At 38.1% G+C, this 22,214-nt stretch overlaps 1 protein-coding gene across 1 annotated transcript in view; it reads right to left on the bottom strand.

Moving 5' to 3' along the window:
- Positions 1-121: 121 nt before the first annotated feature.
- LOC138697045 (WAS/WASL-interacting protein family member 1-like) overlaps positions 122-22,214 on the bottom strand; it is a 248,145-nt gene continuing 226,052 nt past the window's right edge. Inside the window, exon 3 of the mRNA XM_069822639.1 lies at positions 122-1,683. Within this exon, the coding sequence (XP_069678740.1) occupies positions 420-1,682 (1,263 nt within the window). The 5' untranslated portion in view covers position 1,683 and the 3' untranslated portion in view covers positions 122-419. The remainder of the gene's footprint in view (positions 1,684-22,214) is intronic.

The raw sequence follows: 22,214 nt of genomic DNA, 5'->3' as shown, positions 1-22,214 counted from the left end.
CCAGAAGCTGTGGACGTCACGATAACAGATTTCATTCTCCTCCAGGGCTTATTACAAGTGTCTGTCAACTGTGAGTACAATACTATTTGTTGTCTTGGATGGAGACCAAGCAATACGCTGCCTCGAAGTTACAGACTCTGTAGTGCTGTGTGGTGTCATATGGAAGAAGGTCAAAAATAGACCTCGACCAAAATCCCGTATGGGAAAGAGAAAATATTTCACAGAGAGATTAAACCCACAACTATGTCTACATTTTTCGTCGCAAGTCTCATAGGAGAGAGCGGATATCGAGTATTGCTCCCCTCGCCGACTAAGCCACGGCAGCACCTTGCTTCAAACACGACAGTAAGCTGCCGTGAAGCTCACCAGGGTCGCGCAACCGAGGTAGACATTATCCCAGTTTCGAGGTGTCCACTGCCCTACAGCTGGCGCATGACGTCGTGCTCGATGGCGGGCGGAGTGGTGGTGGGGGCTCCCACCACGTCCACGGGGCCCTCGCTGCCGGAAGCCTCCCCGGGGCTCTCGCTGCGCCGCGGCGCCTTCTCGTGCTTGACGTAGTCGACGACGAGCTCGAGGCCGATGAGAGCCCGCAGATCCTTGCAGCGCGGCTTGTCCTCGCCGTCCTGGCCCTCGGAGCTGGAGGCCTTGTCGTCGTCGCCGTCGTCGCTTTGCTGTGGGGGTGACTGCTGCTGCTGTTGCTGCTGCTGGCTGCGGCGCACGTCCTGGTAGATGCGCGTCAGGTTCTGCAGCACGTAGTTGGTTGTGCAGGCCGCGGCGTCGCGCCGCAGCGCGCACTCGGCGCCCGGAGAGTGGCGTCCGCGCGGCTGCGGCACGCTGAAGGCGGAGCAGTGTTTGCTCTGCTTCACCAGCGACGATGATGACGGCCCGGGAGACCTTTGCGGGGGCTTCTCGTCGCCTTGGGGTCCCGACGGGTCGCCCGTCCCCGACGGAGGAGTGTCCTTCCCTAATTTGCGGTCCCAGATGTGCCCAGACACCCGCAAGTCGATGAAGAAATGCAGGGGGTCGATGCCGTAAGGGGGCTGTGGCGGAAGCGGATATAAAGGAGGGTACCACAGAGGGGGCGGTGGAGGCAGAAGCATGTCGGGAGGAAGAGAAGTGTCTGCAGACGGTAGCGGAAGGAGACCGCATGGAGGAAGGAGCAACGGGGGTGGCGGCGGGGGCAGCGTGGGTGGGGACGAAGAAGGAACGGGAGGCTTCTCCTCCTGGGGAAGAGGTGGCGGAGGCGGGGGCGGTGGGGGCGGCTGGGGCGGCGCCCTCGAGGTAGTGGTGAGCTCCAAGGGTTTGTCGAGTGCGGGGCCTAGCGCCGAGGGAGGCTTGGCGCGCTCCGAGCTAGCTTCCCTCCACGACCGCTTGCGGCTGCGACGCTGTTGTGCCGCCACCGCAGCCGCCGCCGTTCCCGGCCCCCGCATCGTGCCGCCCAGCTGAGTGCCGCTGTTGCCCTCTGCCTTGGCCTGCACGAAGCTGCGCAACATCTCGCTGAAGAAGAAGCTGTGCGGCACAAGCGGCATGTTGTAGAGGTAGGGGGGCGTGGCGGCCAGGAGCCGCGACACCAAGTCCCCGTTCCGATAGTCGAGGGGCGACTGCAGCCGCGCGGGCTTTGGGGGCGTCGTCTCTTGCGTGGGAGACTGCTGCGGGGACCCCACATCCCCCGCCGAACTCATTCTGTAACGAAACACAAGTCGTTCCCTTCTCACAGCTTACTAATATGACGTGTCGTGTAAGTGGAAACATGCATAGTCTCATGTGTACACAATTATGACAGTACGGTAGTCATTTTTTCAACAATGGTCATAAATATTTTTTTTTTGTGCGAGATCGTGCGTATTTGCTTGGTTTCCGCACAAAACCAATTCGCGGAAAGTTTAAAATTCTGCATTCAGTATTCCCAACCTAACACACATAACAATTTCCCTCTTCTTACCGCTTAAGTGACATATTGATTTTACTGCTTTAGGCTTTTAACATATTATTTTTAGAGACGTTCAATATAGTAATAATTATAAATTGGAAACTTACCACTGCAATTTCACCTAAATTGCACTGTTAATTATTGTTTTTAAATATTTGCAAAAATTAAGTAAACTCTACAACTCCACTAAAGTTACTGCATTCGTGATGCAAGTAACATTAAGGAAGCCGTGAAAAAATCAACAAGATTCCAGACTCATAATAGATTGGGGGGAAAAAAAGACAAACGCTTATCACGGCCTGATGGAGTATAGTAAACACAGAAAACATTTTAAAGCAACAATGTTGAAGATAGATATTTTTGTTGTGTAAATTTGCCGTCATTGAACAGAAACCAAGATGGAGATTTCATTGCAACTAATTAGAAATTCCTCTTTCAGGTATGTAATAAACGATCTTCGCACAAAATAATGTACGATACGCGAGCGGTATGTTTTCTTTAAATTCTCGTAAATTAAAAAAGCTCAACTATGTTTCGCTTTTTCAAACTTTACCTCGAACATGAAAGCTTCAACATACCGCTCTTGTAACGCATATTACTATTACAGCTTACGTATCAGTCAATTAGATACTAAGCGATTGTGTACACAAACAACTAAGTGCTAAAAACAAACTATATAACTAAACATGCACTAATAAAATTACCAATACGAAATTAAGAATGAATTTTCATTTGATAAAGACTATAGCTACGTATCGTATTAGAGTGATACTGCTTATATTTTGGACAATGTAAGTAAGTCTTTGACAATGTGTTTGAAAAAAAGGTATATTGATAATGGTTATGCCTTAGAAACAACTCTGATAGGAATGAACAATATAGGCCTTCTAGGCATTTCATTTGAGTACAAAAAAATAACATAAAATAGTTTATTTTGACAGTCTGCATCAGTAAATTTATTGTTGGCATTAAATTGAACCACAATAGAAAACATCATCACCATCATAATTAGCTTTGTAGCCCACAAAATACACAATTTGATTTAAATACATTTGATATTAGGTATTCTTTTTCCCCGGTCCCAGTTGGAGCGAGCCCATTCCCTGCAGTTCATTCACTGGATCGTGCACCTTGTTTCATGCACTTTCAAGCTGTAGATAACTGTGTCGTTCTTTCGGTACTCTCTGGTTTACTTAATGTCGCCGGCTCAGTACTAGCGCGCTGGTCTTTCAATCAAACGGACCGGGTCCGATCTCAGCCTTGGTAGCCATGATGAGAGCTATGAAGTTACTACCAAAACTGTTAAGTGTATGAGTTTGGACTACATCTCTACCGAATGAAAAGTAGTCTAGTAGCGCAGCTCTCAATGTCAGTGAACTAGAACGAACAGAGTACAGCCGGGTGGTAACCAAACATGTGCTTCAATCATCCACGGTCTTAGAACAAGAAAATAATAAACGAATAGGCTTAATATAAAAAACAACAATTTGTATTTATAAACTTCGTAACTCCCAATCTGAAATGATTTAAAATAACATACGAAGTATAAAATTATGATTCTAGCTTCATTGTAACAAATAACAATGAACATTTTCATTTTATCAAAAGAAATACTCCTTCTATGTTCAGAAAAAAAAATAAAAACAATATTTGTACTCTGAAAATATTCATTCTGCGTCACAAGACGTTACTGGAGCAAATCTAAATATGATACAGTATTTCTTAATGCCATCAGGTGAACAATTACGAGGGAGAGTCAAAAAGTAACCTTCATAATGCTAATTGAATATGTACAATAAGACTACAAACACTTGATCACTTTTCAACATAGTCCCCACTACGTTCAATGCAAGTGTTCCTGTTATACTATGTTAAAAGTGATGAAGTGTTAGTAGTCTTATTGTATATATTCAATTAATAAAACAGTTATTAAGGTTACTTTTTGACTCTCCCTCGTACTCTGTGAATCTAACACTGTATCTCGTATGCGGCACAAAATATTAAACCCATAATTATTTTCAAGAAAACTTTTAATTTCTATTGTAATGACTGCTAGGACGTTGGTATCGTAGGCCTACTTCGGATGTTGAACTTGGACTGTAACGCTGTCGAATGCATAGCAGCACGAGAAGTCAACATTTAACGAAGAATAATACGGGACAAAATAAACGTGTTACACACTCCTGTTTGCATAATCACTTAATAATAGATGAGTTTACTTATACATAATACTTATATTAACATTACGTAAATAATACAAGAATAACAAAATAGCTCACTTTGTTCAGAACCTAAAATATTAATATAAATTAACAATATTCTTCCAACTATTCATGACTATACACAGCCCCACAGAATGATACTTTGTGTTGTTTATGTGAACTGTGTATCGCCTGTAGCGATCGGGAGCAAGCAAGGCGAGGCACGGGTGAGGTGACATCTATACTCCTCGTTGTACTCAACTGGAATCTACTGTTTTGGTACGAACTTCCTACCTATGGTCATGATATTTCTATGTAGGCTATAGAACAGACAATTAATAATAATAATAATAATAATAATAATAATAATAATAATAATAATAATAATAATAATAATAATATAGAACAGACGTTGAAGAGAATTTTTCCCGATATACTCCCGTTTCCCTCTATCATTCCAAACACACTTTCCACTTACCATTCAATTTATCTATCATCTGCTAGAGCCTAGTTAAAATAGGTTCACGCGATGTGTTGGTGGTAATATGGGTCTTCGATGCTGATAAAAGATTTTGAGGCTTGAGGCTCCGAAAACTGAAGTTTATCAGGCATTCGTCTGGAAATGGGACCTGGTTCTGTTAGGGCTGAGAGAGGATGGTCACGCCTCTCAGCATCAAACTCACGAATGTCAATCAGACTGCCAGTCAGACTTCGACAATCATCGCATATATGAGAGGCACAATGGACCATTGCTCCAATGTAAGCATAATTGTATGGATCCATGCCGGTTCCGGTCCTCGAAAAATCAAGTCAACAGCTTTTGTTTCGCACTTGTTCTCGTATGGTGAGACCGCCAGGAATATAGCGTTCTTTCCGTTACTTCACTACTCATACGAAGTGGTGATATTTTCTGTGTCGACTTCGGTGTTGCAGCCCTGTCATCTGAGTTCTAATCACATTACATGGGATTCATTTTAAAAATCAGTAGCCGATGAGTCAGCCTCTAGAACAGCCACAATCTTGAAAAACATTTGGATGTTCGTTTTTTAAATCAGTTTTTATATCAACTACGCCTCTAGCGCGGTGCGATTGGTGATAGCGAAATTTAATTTGGTGAGATGATTTCGAGTAAAATCTTGGGAGAAGCCCAACCATATAATCAATCTAAGCGGGATTCGAACCCATGCCCAAGTACAACCTCGGATCACGAACCACGTTCCATACCCCGCAGGTGTCCAACACCTCTTTTACAAACTCGTTTACTAATCACCTTCTGCACATAAGGTCCACTTCAGGCAGTGATCCAATGAGTGCACCAGTAGCCCTAGTTATTAATTCATTCATGTTCTTTCGAGAGCTGCACGCTGGAGCGTGCTGTTAGAATAATTCGTGATGCAACAAACCAACTATTATATTATTATTATTATTATTATTATTATTATTATTATTATTATTATTATTATTATTATTATTATTATTAGTTGGCGATTTATATACCAATGGGCGTTATTTTGTAAGTCTGTAAAGCTTCTTATCATTCTTACCGGCATTTGTTCACACTGTTGTTTCTTTGCTGATAATTAGTTAAAAAAATATTAGATAAATAAAATTATTACAGTACCGTACTCGATCCACCATCTTAATAGTCTATTATTGCACAACATTTTATCATGCAAGTCCTAAAACCAAAATGAAAGTTATGTCCTTTCAAGGAAAATTATCCATCCGAAGCAAAATTACAGGGGGTGGATAAGTTCCAAGAATATCTATCATGTCATCATCTGCATCATCAGAGTCTCTACTGCGTCCTTCTATAATGTCTCGAAATGCTCGGCTACGTTAAGATCTGATGATGCACCAGACCATTCTGTGTTCCCGAAGAAGTCAATGCCACTATCACGTATGAGCTATTATATTGCGTTTGTCTTAGAGCAATGATGTCAAAGCAAGCGCATTTTTCTGACCTTGACGTCGTGCGCGGGCATCAAGCGCTAGGCATGGAAGGAGGAATAAGCAGCCTGTTGGATTAAGAAAACAGTGGTGCACAAACTTCAAACGAAACGTGAAATTTTATGTCGTTATTTTTATATGGCTTTTTTTTTTGTTTCATATTATCTATATTGTCTGTAAAACAATTTCTTAATATTGCAGCTGTGTTTTAAACGTTAATAAAATAATAAAGATAAAATGTATCAAAATATAATTGTAAAAAAAAATAGAGAGTTAAGAAGGAATATTGACATAAATTCCATAGTAGTACAACTATACTGTAGGCCTACTAAGTGGATGAAACACATGAACACATATCTCTTGCTTATAATGTAAGTTGCGTTGTTAATTCATTTACTTACAAACATTTTCCCTGCGAATATTTTCAAAATTTGTAATACACTATCTTCAGTAAAACGTATTTACGGTATATTTAGGTTTACGAAAACATTGTTTCAGCATCTGTAAGGCTACTAAATAAATAGACCTATATCTGAAAATTTCACTTTTCTATATAAAAAAATTGAAAAAAAAAACATTCCTTTTGAATAAAAATAACAAACTTGTGAAAAATGAGCATTAAAATTAAAGTTTACATTCCTATAATGCATTTATACCTCTCAGACAAATCTAAAAATTAACATGGATTCAGTTTTAATAAGTTCTCTTTCCTTTATCTATTGAATCAGTGCTGGCCATCCCTGTATATAGCACGACCAAGTGGCATATACTACCTCTTTCGTCTGTCTCTTTCCTTTCCGGTGTAAAGCGCTCAGGCTCTCCTAAGCTCTAAAGCGAGCGCTTGCGCCTCTGGGCATCAATTTACATGACTGTCTTAGAGCATGATGCTTTATCGCGCAGGAAACAAACCTCCTGAGGATCAAGGGTGTTGCAATGGAATGGAATGGAATTTCGGAAGGGGGCACTACGACCCAGTACTGTGACCCCTCAAGATTTTTGCGCTAACCTTCAAGCTAGACGCACTTCCAAGCCCATACTGGCTGACTACACTAAGGTTCAGTGCGCATCCAGGTTCCGAGCAGGTAATCTCACTCGTCCCTATACCAGCAACCTCCGTGCGTCGCCAGCCGGCGTTCGGGTAATGCTATGGAATGACAAAATGGAGAAATGATGACGGAATATGTAAGTGCCTAAAATGGGGAAATGGAAGAATCCCGAGAAAAACCCCAACTGCGACCTTATCCGTCACAAATATCAATATGGATTTTTCGATGAAAATCGCACGCCTGGCCGGGACTCGAGTCCGGACCGCCTACATAACAGACTGAAGGTCTGACCACTCACCCATCACAGGCGTATCAAGGGTGTAACCAGGACCTCTGGAAATGGAAATGCTTTGTCGTCTTTCACGATGTCCCTTCTTCGATAAACCATAGGATTGCGTGCTGTCTGGGAGGCAAAGGATAGGCACACAAATTGTCATTGATGTGGAATATGACATGTAGAAACGAATAATTAAAGAAATTATAATAGCCAAGTGTGTTCATGTGGGTTTGCTTTTACTTAAGATCGATTTCACCAACATGTTATTAATCCACAATTAACTAATTGTAATTTAACTTAAATACGAAAGTCAAATAATTTTTAATTAATTTACATTTCACCAAACTAATACTTATTTTAAAAAAGTCAATTAATTTATTTCTCAATTAAGAAATCATGGCCTTCGCAATCATAGTAAAATCTTAAATTCAAAAGCCATGTACCTTATTAATATGAGCAGTTACATTAATGGCGAGTTCATTTGTTATATTACGACGTCATCATAAACAGAGGTAACCTCAAAACATTTTAAAATCATCGGAAACAAAAAGACGGATGGGTAGACTTTAGAAGAAAAGAAGAAAGGTTCGAAATAATTAGAAAGAGATTTCAATTCAAGAAAAACCTCATTCCAATGTCTTCAGCAATATTGATGAAAAAGGGGATAATGTGAAAGTATATGGCAAGAAAATATCATGCAACAAGCAAAATGGAAAGACGTCATGGATTTGCGCTATTCCAATGTCTTCAAATGTAATATTAGGCAGACAAGATAAATTTGTTATTCATATTACTTTAGTTACCGTATTTTATGCAATCGAAGACTGATTAAACATGTCTTCAAAATTGTATCATTTAAATAATATTTTGAAGTACTTAATTAACATTTGGAAATTCTGTATCACCTCCCCAACAGTTCTCACTGAGCGACGAGTGGAGCTGGATGTGAATGACCGCGCGCCGTATTAAGTAGCGAAGTGAAAATAGTACAAACAAATCGTTCTAAAGTTTAAAGAATTGTGAAGTGAGTGTATCGAGCAAAATGGATCCGGAAAATCTTAGGGAAAGCATCGTCAAAATTAATAAGAAGATAGAAGAATTAAGAAATGAAAGTATAGAGAAGGTAAATAGAGCAGATAAAGCAAATAAGGCGGAGAGCAGCAAGGACAAACCAGCGTACAATTTAAGGAAATGGTGTGTCAGTGGAATGAAGGATTAATTAAGGGTGCAGTGAATATGGATGAATAGTGTTTAAGTATGAGAAGGGTCTTGATGAGTTTATTTAATTAGTAGGAATGAGTAGGACGTATTGTAAATATAGGAAGAGTAGAGGAGCTAAAACTAGAACTAGACTAGATAGGTATCAGTAGGGCAAAGAAGTAATATAGATAGATGTAAAGCAAATAATAGAGGGTAGGCCCAGTTAAGACTATAGTTCAGTAAAATTATTGTAGTGATTTGTAAATAAGTTGGGTCTGTGAAAATGCAGAGTAGAAAAAGTAATTGTTTTGTTATTAGTAGACATCGGATTTTTAGGCACTAAAAATTGCAGTTTTAGGCGCCTAAAATAAGCTCAAAATTTGTAAAATTAGGCTCTATTTTAATGAAAATAGGCATTTTAGGCACATCAAGGTATCATACTTATTTCTTTCACTGAAATTTTTAGTTATACACTAAAATACGTACAAAAAAGTATGTTTAAACATTAAAAAGGAATACTATATTATATTTATAAACAGAGCTGCACAAATTTAATATATTGAAGCTAATGGAATAATGATTATTGATATCAAGATTACCCATTTTAAGTTATTGAAATTCAGTTCCATGCTCAGACTTTATTATAATTATCTGCACAGTACACCACCAGAATTTTTTCTACATTATCCACAGTTAACCTTTGCCTTTTGTCACTGAGAATCATTTTGAAAGCAGAAAAACTTCTTTCAACCGAAACTGATGTGAGAGGCGCAAATTTTAAATTAGGTACAATAGAAACATCAATACTTACTGGAACATTTACACTTTCCCCCGATATCACTCTAGATACTTTTTCCAACAATGAAAATCCTACATTCTTATTTAATACGTTGTCCCACTTATTTTTAACTTTTTTCCCAGTTTCGCCCAAAGCAGAATGTATGTTCACTTGAGCTTCCTTTACTATTGATATTTGGCTACAAAGAGATTGTTTTTCACGTTCTAATTGTTCAATGCTTGCAGGTATGAAAGAAAAGTTTGATGTTATGTAGGCAATATCGTTTTTCACTCGTGAGTCATTCAGACAATCTTTCACTGCTTTCACACACGCTGCACTATCAGTTTCAGGTAATTTATCAATAACTGTGACCACTTCTTTAAAATACTTAGAATAATACACCACTCACTGAATCCAGGTTCCCCATCGTGTAACAACCGGCTGAGGTGGGAGTTGGATATCTGGAAAGTTCTCTCTGAATATTGAAATCCTGGATGGGGCTTTACAAAAACATTTTTTTGTGTTAGTAATAAACGAATTGACAAGAGGAAATACATTCCGGATTGTTTCAGAAACCCTGTGAAGGCCATGTGCTAGACAGGTTACATGCGTGAGGTTAGGATAAAATGTTTTAAGAAGTGGAGCTGCAGCAACCATGTATGAGGCAGCATCAGTACAAAACAACAGAACTTTAGAATCGTCTATATTACCTGAGTATAAAGACTGTAGGCCTTTATTTACAAAATAAGCAATGGCTTGGCTATTCACTTTCGAAAGTTCCTTAACACATACGAGGTGTGGAATCGAAGGTCCATCAGGACTAAGTTTTCCTACTACCATATTTGCTATATACCTATTCATAGGATCTGAGGTTTCATCCACAGAGACCCATATGTAAGAATCACCTATATCCTCCCGAATGGAAGCTAAAGTTTCATTGTATATTCTGTCTAAGTAATTTTTTCTTAGGGTCGACTCAGATGGGATATTTTGTTTGCAGTATTTTTGTAAAAACTGTCTTAAAACCGGATTTTCAATTGCATTCCTGGGAATGTTAGCAGCAACAAACGCTCTGGTTAAATCAGCATAGAAATTGCTGCTGAGATTGGATGAAGTAGGCTGTGTTAGTAAAGTTTGTTGCAGTTGATTTTTCTGCTGAGCTTTAGCCTTATGAGCCGCTCCTTGCACATGCTGCTTTAGGTGGCACCTCTTTTCTTGCGAAATCTAAAAATGTAAAATCCTAATTGTTGTATTGCCATATTTCCATCACAAAGTTAGTGGGTTCGAACAATCAAAATTTTAATGACCTGCAAATACTTTAACTATCGGAATTTAAAAGGTTAAAGTGTAGTGGTCTTAAAAAGAATTATACCTCAGGATAGCTCAGTCAATGTATAAATATTATAGGCCTCCTCATTAAAATTAATAGAATTTATATATTTCAACTATTGTTACATACCTGTTTGCTACAAATCTTGCAGAATATTATTTTTCCATCATAAGTGAATTCTGAATATTCTGTTAGCCATTGCCGGATCAATGTAGATTTTGCACTTAAATTTTTCGGCATTATCGCGTTAAACTTCACAGGAAAACGTCCTACCGCTCAAAACTTCTCAACACAAATAAGGTGAGGGAAAGAGCAACTGTTAACGAGTATTCAAATGAACCGTTGTTATTGAGATTCAATTGGACAAAAATACAAAGTTCCACTTATTGTTGCATTTCCTGGTAGTGTTAACACTAGGAGGGCCATTCTTTTAAACATTTTGTAACGGTTTACCCTACTAATTCGCAGTTTTACGACTTTTCATAAATATTTCAAAAACACTCTTTCTCCAAAAATTGTGATTTTATGACACTCTGAAGGGCAGTACAGCTAATCGGTTTCAGACCGAAAACAGTCATTTTTATAGTATAGTATATCTCTGAATCGGTAGCAGCACATGTTGTGATTGTTGCCTGCTTCAAAACTAAGGTTGGTTCTTTGTCGGCATTTATGCCTCCAAACATGTTAAATTCGGTGAAATCTATTGCGAGTGTCGTGAGATTCAAAACATTTTGTTTCCTTTATCAATGGTTTCATGGCCGGTGTGAAGCAAACTTTCCACTTTTTAAATGCCTTAAATTTCGCAGTGAATGCATGTATAAATTATAAAAAGTATGAGTAAAATGCGAAACTTTACAGTGAGTTAGGCATTTTTAGGCGAATATTAACAAATTAGGCTCTAATAACCGTTTTAGGGCATTTTAGGGCACTATAAAACTCTTTGAATACCTTTCAATTTCCATGAAACACAAATATTAATAATTATTTTTACTTTTCTCCTAAAGAAACAAAATAGGCATTTGCCCTAGAATCTGATGTCTGGTCATGACATCATAAATATATCATTGTTTTCGTAATACGACTATTCCTCCCTCATTCAATAGTCTGAAATCTAATTTAAATGCCAAACGACTACACTGATATTTCAGGAATTCTGTAGTTACATTTTTACACTCCTCTAGCAGTACTGAACTTTCGACTGCGTCTATTAAATAATTAAAGACTGTAGAATGCTGGGTTTGCAGTGAAAGACCTGCCCTTGGGCAGAACACTATGAATGAACGATCCTATTCTTACTAATATTACAACTTTTTATCGGCAGAAAGCCGGATGTAATTTCCAGTGGCGGCTCGTGGATATTGAATTCAGGGGGGCTGCATACAAAAATAAACCATGCAACTAATCTTATTTAAAGATTAGTTCCATGCGCCTTGTCTTGTAGGTTGCAAACTTTTGAATCATCTTCTTATTAAAATCCGATATGTCGTTTAACATAGTCTTTACAATGGAAAACATAGCTAATGCGGTCAGTCTCTCTTCTCTCATTATATTTCTGAGATAGGATTTTACTCTCTTCAAACACGAAAAGCAACGTTCTGGTTCGGAAGTTGTCATTGGTATGGTGATAGCTATGCGTAGTAGTTTCATAACTTCTGAAAATGAGGCCTGCAAGTTCTCAAATAGAAGAAATTGCAAGAGCTTGACTGCGTCACTGATATTTCTGAATTCTTGTCTCTGATACAACACAGTGAGTTTCGTTTTTACTTTGTCTTTATCGAACATTGGAAAAAGCTTCAAAAAATCATTTAAGTCATTTTCAGGAAATGAGCTTCTGTAGCATTCAAATTTTTCTTGAAACAAAAGAGAAGATAATATCAGATGATCTATGAACTGGGATCGGGTGTTAGCTTGTGTGATATTGACTGCCGCAACCCTTGTCTGAATCCCTTCGACCTTACGACGCTTTTTGGAGTTTTCATTTTCACACATCTCGCTCTCAACTGTGCACTGTTCCATATTGTCTATATGGAATTAACAAAGCTTGATATGCAAAGTCGGCCTCGGTAGCATAGTCGGTTGCGGGTTCGATCCCGGCCAAGGTCGATGGCATTTAAATGTGTTTAAATGAGATAGGCTCATGTCAATAGATTTACTGACATTTAAAAGAATCCTGCGGGACAAAATTCCGGCACACCAGCGACGCTGATATAACCCCTGCAGTTGCGAGTGTCGTGAAATGAACCATAATTTAATTTTTATATGCAGATTTGAACCTTAGAAATATCTAACTGGCGATATTGTAGTTGGTTGTATAATATTTCTACATGATACATCAATAAATGAAAAAACTGAGCCAGAAATTGAATTCAGGATCTTCAAGAGTACGCATCAGGGCGCTTGCCTCATTTATTGTGATGTTGTTAGATGTTTCAGATTCCATTATGGTTTGAAAGCATTCTAGCAATGGCTCCTTCTTCTCATGAACATTTACTGTTCTTATTTTAAAACTCCATCTTGTTGCCCCAGCTGATGGAATTGTCTTTGAAACACATTAATCTAATACAGGCTGTGTGGAGATTGAGAGAAGAAAGCAGGGATACTGGATAAATTAGCAAAAAATATGCGAGCTTTGTAGGCTATTTTGTTTAGCGGCTCTTTCCATTATGAGATTCAACTGATGGGCACTTAATTTCACATTTCTCCTGAATTATTAAGATACTGAACTGAATAGACTGTAAATATTGTACAGAATTAAACATTGTTGCACTTGTTATACTCACAACATTAAAGAAAATGTATTTAAAACTGCGCGCTACTGACAAACTGCTGCAAATTTTGCAGCGCCTGGTGACACTGGATTCGGGGCGAGGGACAGCAGGGGGAGGGGTAAAACTAACGCGCAAAGCATCCGAGACGAGACTGGCAGCTCCAGGGGAGGAAGTGGCTTCACCAATCCGTCCTTGTCTCTGGTTTCGCTCTGGCAGCACCAGGGGAGGAAGTGACTTCACTAACGATTGCGTGCATGTCAATGAGAGCGAAATTTTTTAAAAAATTTGAGCCGCTAAATAGAGACTGTTTAATAAATGTATTCCACAACATAAAACGAGATAAGAGTCACAAATGTCGGGGGGTGCTGCAGCTCCGCAGCCCCCCTTCGAAAGCCGCCCCTGGTAATTTCTATATCACACATGACTAGTGAATGAATGAATGCTAGCCTGTAGTTAATTACGAATTGAGACACTGCGCGGCGCCACCAGTACGATTTCCAGACCCATGCACGGTGCCTATAAGTTAGTGGAGGTGATAGGAAGTATACTAGAAGAAAGCCTTTCTCTTTCTTCCCGTTAGGCCTATAAAAAGTCCGACTGATAAACAACATTTTCATCAAACATATTCTACGACTTCTTCCTCGACCGTCTAGGTCGACGGTCATCGGCACAGTGCACCCTCGGCTAGCGTCCCTTACCCGCGGATAAGACATTATACTGGCGTGCATCCGTAGCTGGTGACGGATAAGCTTTCTCTCTCTCCCTTCTGCATGACGGTCCATATTGCGATACACTCCTTACACGTTACCCATTTCAGCGAGTCCTGACGACTATTGGTCTAGGTCTTTCTTTGTAAGGCGTTTAATATAATTGTCTCTAATTCGTCCGACTTCATATTTTATAATTCACCTTTGATTCGACGAACGGAACTTAGTGAAACCTCAATTGCTTCGGCTACTTCTCTTTCCTGGGCAGCTTTTAATTCAACGGGAGCTCCAATTTACCTTTCTCTTTGCCTGAACTGATACACGTTCACAATTACTTCACGAGTTTGACTGTGCAGAACTTTTCTGTTTAATTTGCTTTTAATTGGAAACATTTGAAAGTCGCTAGATGTTTTCGGCTCCGTTAGTACAGAATCTGACGGAGAGACACTGCACAGTATGCACTCTGTGAAATTTTAAGCAATACTGACTCGTCTATGGACTACCTGGTTTCGTAACTCAGGCTCATGGACTCGTCCATTGCAGTTGCGTATTTTGTTTACACTGTTCTTCTCTAATATTACGACATGTATGTATGTATGTATGTATGTATGTATGTATGTATGTATGTATGTATGTATGTATGTATGTATGTATGTATGTATGTAGTCATTATTATCCTGTATTGCGACCTAGTAGATCTATTGTGAACTTTTTCTCCAGGTAGGCACTATCCCAGCCACACCAGCTGACTACATTAAGGTTTGCTGAGAATTCAGGTTTCTATCAGGTAATCCTACTCGATCCTAGCCCAGCTTCCTCCACACGAAGCCAGCCGGCAGTGAGGGAATGCTATGAAATGAAGATAGGATGGAATGGTGTTGATATCTATCATGGAAAAACTCAATAACCCCAAGGAAAACCGGAAATGCCATTTTGTCCGCCATATGGATTTTTCAATGGAAAACCCTAGGCCTGGCTAGGACTCCAACTCGAACCGTCTGCGTGACAGGCCGAAAGTATGACCACCTAGCCACAGCAGGGCCATCTGAAAGATGTTTTTAAGTTGCTATTGTTGAATGTTCGGACCCTTTATATCCGAGTTTCTTTTTGTTGATTTGTTATGTTTTGTCTGTGTCACTATAGACTACCTGGTTACACTGTACTCTCTACTTACCGTACATTTTACTACATTTTTGCATTTTCTTCTGTATAATGTTTATTAATTTTACTTCGTTACCTTACAAATGCTTCGTCCTTCCTTTTTAACGTGCGTATGATTTATTTTCTAATAACAACACTGTTCTAGTTACGATAGTAATTCTGTTATGTATTTAAAGATTTTACAAAGGCGTAAATAGTCAATGCTAACGCGGCTTTCAAATAAATCACTAGAAGAAACGAATAGCAATGTATAATTTTAAGTATTGGTGATTATAGTGCTAATCACAGCTTCGCAGTTACGAATGAAATGGAAAAGATTTTAGTTAATTAAATATTTCTAATTTTTCTTCTTTTCTGAGGGCTTTTAAATCCTGTAGATATTAATGAAAGATTACTGGGGACTTTTCACCTTACATTAGCTATACACATAGTAAGATTTCATTAACATGGGGTTTATGCGATACTGGGCTTGCAAGAGGATACAAATCATGTGTTTGTCAGAGGATAGAATCGAACTCATTACGGCTATGTTAAAACTGAACGCCTTTACCGTTGCGAATACGTTTCCATTCTTCCACCGTAAGTTAAATATAGGAAATTAAATTGTTGAGTGATTTTTAATATGAAGATGGGTACTACAAACGTCTCATGTTAAAATGCGGTGTCGCTTTTGTCCCCACCAAGTTTCATACAAATCGACCATTTGGTAGAGGGGCGGAAGGGTTTCAGAGAGATGTAAATCTGTAGACATCTGGTTGCAAGCACCGCCGCGGCGAGGCGCTGCCGATGGCGTCAGTCTGTGAAAGAATGGGGCCATAATTAGAAGCCTACTTATTCCGGATTCTTGGAAAGCTTATTAATTTGACGATCTCAATAAAAGCTCGGAACTGTATAATACAGAAAGCCTTTTAACAACCCTTCCTTGTTCTCGAGAGGGGATGATTTTATTCGCTTGCTTTTGAAAATCACGACGAGGCGATGTCTTTCTTAATCTCTTTCGCCAAGTTACGGATGCGACTCTTGGATCTCCCGGCTTAGTGTAAATAATCATTATCTGAGCCGAGGGTGAGGGAAGGCACCTGCCGTGTACAGTGCAGCTCGCAGCCTTCAGCCACGATGGTGCCCATAAAGCTCGGGTCGTAATAATAATAATAATAATAATAATAATAATAATAATAATAATAATAATGTACCGGCTTTATTGACGTGATTGTCGTCTTCCGATTTCCAAAGACAAAACCGCCCCGTCCCACAGTGCGTAATTTAGCGAGTCTAGCCGGCCAAAAATCATTTCTCGAAAACTAATCGCTCAATTTTCATAAAATTTGGTATGTAACTTCAATTATTGAAGTAGATAAGTTTTCAATAATGAAAATGAAAATAACAACTATTTTTAATGAAAATAAAATTAGTAATATTGTAAAAAAATCGATTTCAGTGAAAAAAAAAATAAATTAGTGTTCATAATGTGGAATGCGCTTAAAATGGAAAGCGTAAGACGAAGGAATATTGCTACATATCTTACTCGTTCAGACGTCAGATGCATCCCCATCAGAATCTGTATCTTCGCTGCTAGTCTCTCCTTCGGCAGCACCGAGTAATGAAGGCTCGGAGAGAACAACAGCACTACTATTAAAATCGACAGCGATTTTCTCTTTTTAATTTCTTTAAGCTGATGATGTAAGTGTCCAAAGAAATAAGTAGCTTCAGTAAAAGATTGGTATTTGTGTCTTTCTTGATGTTTTTCTTGCGAAGACTTCTCTGAAAAGTCTAATATAGTATTTGTTCCTCGTTTCCTGGGCTTCCTCAGATAGTTTGCCAATAGGTATAATAGTGTCATGTGACCTTCTGTCCATGAGCCAAGAGTTCGTAAAGGGTTGTAGGCATATAATACTATTTGTGCAAGCATAAATATAATTCCCTTGTCTCCCTTGCATACATGTCAAGTGCCCGTTCATCAGTATTGCAAAACCTCAAGAAAAAAGTTTCTGATATAGTGTAAACGACTTATTAAATTTCCATCTATTCCCGTAATATATGCGAAAGTGGAAACTTCCCTGAAAAATCTTCTTGTGGTATTTGCATCATTTTTATTGCGACTGCCTTGTTTTATCATGTCAACAAGTAGTCCCCTTTCCTGCCTGAACCTATCCTATCTTCAGTGTTTCGCAATAAATAAAACGATGGATCTAAATTAGCTGTTACAAGATTTTGCATGTCCCTTAATTCTTTATAGCCTATTGATTAGAGGTCAACTGTAAATCAGTAATCAAAGCGAGAACCTTATTAGGTGACAATTGTTGATCGTTCCTGCAAAATCAATTTTCACGTTTTTTTCTCGATTTTGTCGCACGTTGAAGTGATGCAAGTAAAAGCTCTCCTACAATATTGGCCGCATCTCTTTTCCTAGAAGTTCTGAAACTCATATGGGCAGCAGAAAGCTTTTCTTCTGGTGATCTTTCTTTAAAAAGTGGACTAAATTTTTTTCGTTTTCATCTTTCGCTCAGTTCTCCGAAAAATTTATGTGATCGTCCCCGAATGCTTGTACGGGCAGACTCAAATTGGAATTGTTTTGTAGTAGATTTCAAAGTATTATATATTTTATTCTCAGACTTTGCATCTTGGTTCAAATATAGAACATTATATTTTAAGAAAATTTTCTCATTCATGCTGTATTTTTCCCACCGTAATCGAATTTTCAAGCATAGAAATTTAATTAATTTTTTATTAATTATAAAATGACTTCACAGTAATCTTTGAGACCAAAATGTTCAATTATATTTGAGAATTTCACTTTTTTCTCGCTCTTGTTCCATACCTGGAAAACAGCTCTCCTGATTACGGAGCGCATGGTGTCTGAAAATAATTAATAGTTTTTCTGTCTGCGTCTGGTTGTAGAAAAAAATCACGACGTCTTGCTCAGAAAAGCATAATGAATATGTCCACAAAACTTTAACGAGGTGATAGAGGGCTACACCTTTTAAAATTCAACTCAAAGTAATGTAATAAGATAGAACTTTGACTCTCTGCAAATGTTCATTCAGACACTTATTCTAGACAATAAGATAATAATTTTTAGCAAAAGAATTAGTTTATTTGTAAGTATATACCTCCTTATGACATATCCACACTGTGTATTAAAGAAAAGTATTATATTAACTTCCTCACTTTGCATCATCGAAATACAAACTGCGCGCCTGCCTCTGCAGCGTAAATGATCTTATCGCAGACATGCAACTTTCGCTGTGTTGTGAGGGTCTCCTACCAGATGTAAGCATCTGTCTACACTTGGATAGTATACTTTGGACTATTATAAACACGTCTATATAAGAATTTAGAATTAAAGATAGGGTGTGAAAATTGATTTTTGGCCGGCTAGCTGCTTGAAATTACATACTGTGCGCATCAATTGATCCCTTCTGAAGTCCTCTTCCTTGAATAAATTGCTTCATTGATTTTTTTTCCCACAATATTCTTGGTTTTATTTTCTATATTCAACTATTAGCGTATTCAAGTACCTTTCGATAATCTGGGACCTTCCATTTTTTTTTTGTAGGTAGCCATACCATATTATTTGTACTATTTTAATATGGTTAATGATAGTGTCTTTTACGCCCACTTTTTTCGGATGGGAAAAAATAACTTTTTACTTTCTTTATACTTATTTTGACTAAACGACATTAAGAATCCATTTAAGTTGCCATCAACTTAGAACGTGTTCTTTTTCTGCACTGCCATATTTCAGAAGCGTGTGCTATAATGCTTTTAACAATGGTGTTATACACTCGGCGCAGTTCATAGCCGTAGAATGTAGGCTAATTATTAATCAACCAAAGCCCACATACAGATACCCACTGCGCTGTCTGTACAGTATAGGTCTTGGTTCGATTTCACCAAGCTTATTTAAATTTAATTGTTACTTAAAGTATTTTTAATTGAACTCAAAGTGACAATGCATTTCACCAACACAAATTGAGTTTTAAGCTTTCATTAAACTACATTTAAATTAATTGACCAATATTTGGTCATTTAAATTATTAATCTTGCATTAACGACAATAATTTTCATCACGGCGAGAAGAATGATGGACTTGATACTTGAAAATTATGATGTCTCACCAAGACTGACGAGGATAATTTTCGAAAGAAGATTAGTTTAATACAATGGACGAAAAAGATTTGCTAAGGTTTATGCTAAGCAAAACATCAGCTTTGGATATTTTGAATAGTACAGGAGGTGATATGATAGTATGGTTTATTCTGACTCAAACCTTTGGTCCTGCTGGTCCTTCACATTTTGTATTCGGGCCAGCAGTCCCTTCCATATACTATTTACAACTTGCACAATACCCGATGTTAATAACCGACATCTCTTCATCATTTAGTGTTCACCCACTATGTCTTTCATGTTCGTTCACCACACTTCCTATATTTCTGCGTTTATTAAATATTCCTTCTTTCCTTCTACTCCTACCTTCTACTATTTCCTATTCCTAATAACCAGACACCGGATTCTAGGGCAAATGCCTATTTTGTTTCTTTAGGAGAAAAATAAAAATAATTATTAATATTTGTGTTTCATGGAAATTGAAAGGTATTCAAAGAGATTTATAGTGCCCTAAAATGCCCTAAAACGGTTATTAGAGCCTAATTTGTTAATATTCGCCTAAAAATGCCTAACTCACTGTAAAGTTTCGCATTTCACTCTTACTTTTTATAATTTATACATGCATTCACTGCGAAATTTAAGGCATTTAAAAAGTGGAAAGTTTGCTTCACACCGGCCATGAAACCATTGATAAAGGAAACAAAATGTTTTGAATCTCACGACACTCGCAATAGATTTCACCGAATTTAACATGTTTGGAGGCATAAATGCCGACAAAGAACCAACCTTAGTTTTGAAGCAGGCAACAATCACAACATGTGCTGCTACCGATTCAGAGATATACTATACTATAAAAATGACTGTTTTCGGTCTGAAACCGATTAGCTGTACTGCCCTTCAGAGTGTCATAAAATCACAATTTTTGGAGAAAGAGTGTTTTTGAAATATTTATGAAAAGTCGTAAAACTGCGAATTAGTAGGGTAAACCGTTACAAAATATTTAAAAGAATGGCCCTCCTAGTGTTAACACTACCAGGAAATGCAACAATAAGTGGAACTTTGTATTTTTGTCCAATTGAATCTCAATAACAACGGTTCATTTGAATACTCGTTAACAGTTGCTCTTTCCCTCACCTTATTTGTGTTGAGAAGTTTTGAGCGGTAGGACGTTTTCCTGTGAAGTTTAACGCGATAATGCCGAAAAATATAAGTGCAAAATCTACATTGATCCGGCAATGGCTAACAGAATATTCAGAATTCACTTATGATGGAAAAATAATATTCTGCAAGATTTGTAGCAAACAGGTATGTAACAATAGTTGAAATATATAAATTCTATTAATTTTAATGAGTAGGCCTATAATATTTATACATTGACTGAGCTATCCTGAGGTATAATTCTTTTTAAGACCACTACACTTTAACCTTTTAAATTCCGATAGTTAAAGTATTTGCAGGTCATTAAAATTTTGATTGTTCGAACCCACTAACTTTGTGATAGAAATACGGCAATACAACAATTAGGATTTTATTTTAATTCAGTTTACTTTACATTTTTAGATTTCGCAAGAAAAGAAGTGCCACCTAAAGCAGCATGTGCAAGGAGCGGCTCATAAGGCTAAAGCTCAGCAGAAAAATCAACTGCAACAAACTTTACTAACACAGCCTACTTCATCCAATCTCAGCAGCAATTTCTATGCTGATTTAACCAGAGCGTTTTTTGCTGCTAACATTCCCTGGAATGCAATTGAAAATCCGGTTTTAAGACAGTTTTTACAAAAATACTGCAAACAAAATATCCCATCTGAGTCGACCCTAAGAAAAAATTACTTAGACAGAATATACAATGAAACTTTAGCTTCCATTCGGGAGGATATAGGTGATTCTTACATATGGGTCTCTGTGGATGAAACCTCAGATCCTATGAATAGGTATATAGCAAATATGGTAGTAGGAAAACTTAGTCCTGATGGACCTTCGATTCCACACCTCGTATGTGTTAAGGAACTTTCGAAAGTGAATAGCCAAGCCATTGCTTATTTTGTAAATAAAGGCCTACAGTATTTATACTCAGGTAATATAGACGATTCTAAAGTTCTGTTGTTTTGTACTGATGCTGCCTCATACATGGTTGCTGCAGCTCCACTTCTTAAAACATTTTATCCTAACCTCACGCATGTAACCTGTCTAGCACATGGCCTTCATATGGTTTCTGTAACAATCCGGAATGAATTTCCTCTTGTCAATTCGTTTATTTCTAACACAAAAAAATGTTTTTGTAAAGCCCCATCCAGGATTTCAATATTCAGAGAGAACTTTCCAGATATCCCACTCCCACCTCAGCCGGTTGTTACACGATGGGGAACCTGGATTCAGTGAGTGGTGTATTATTCTAAGTATTTTAAAGAAGTGGTCACAGTTATTGATAAATTACCTGAAACTGATAGTGCAGCGTGTGTGAAAGCAGTAAAAGATTGTCTGAATGACTCACGAGTGAAAAACGATATTGCCTACATAACATCAAACTTTTCTTTCATACCTGCAAGCATTGAACAATTAGAACTTGAAAAACAATCTTTTTGTAGCCAAATAGCAATAGTAAAGGAAGCTCAAGTGAACATACATTCTGCTTTGGGCGAAACTGGGAAAAAAGTTAAAAATAAGTGGGACAACGTATTAAATAAGAATGTAGGATTTTCATTGTTGGAAAAAGTATCAAGAGTGATATCGGGGGAAAGTGTAAATGTTCCAGTAAGTAT

Source organism: Periplaneta americana, chromosome 3 (genome assembly GCF_040183065.1).
Source record: "Periplaneta americana isolate PAMFEO1 chromosome 3, P.americana_PAMFEO1_priV1, whole genome shotgun sequence".
Taxonomy (NCBI): Eukaryota; Metazoa; Arthropoda; class Insecta; order Blattodea; family Blattidae; genus Periplaneta; species Periplaneta americana.
The sequence above is the reverse complement of the archived record's forward strand: the minus strand, read 5'-3'. Positions and strand labels throughout refer to the sequence as shown.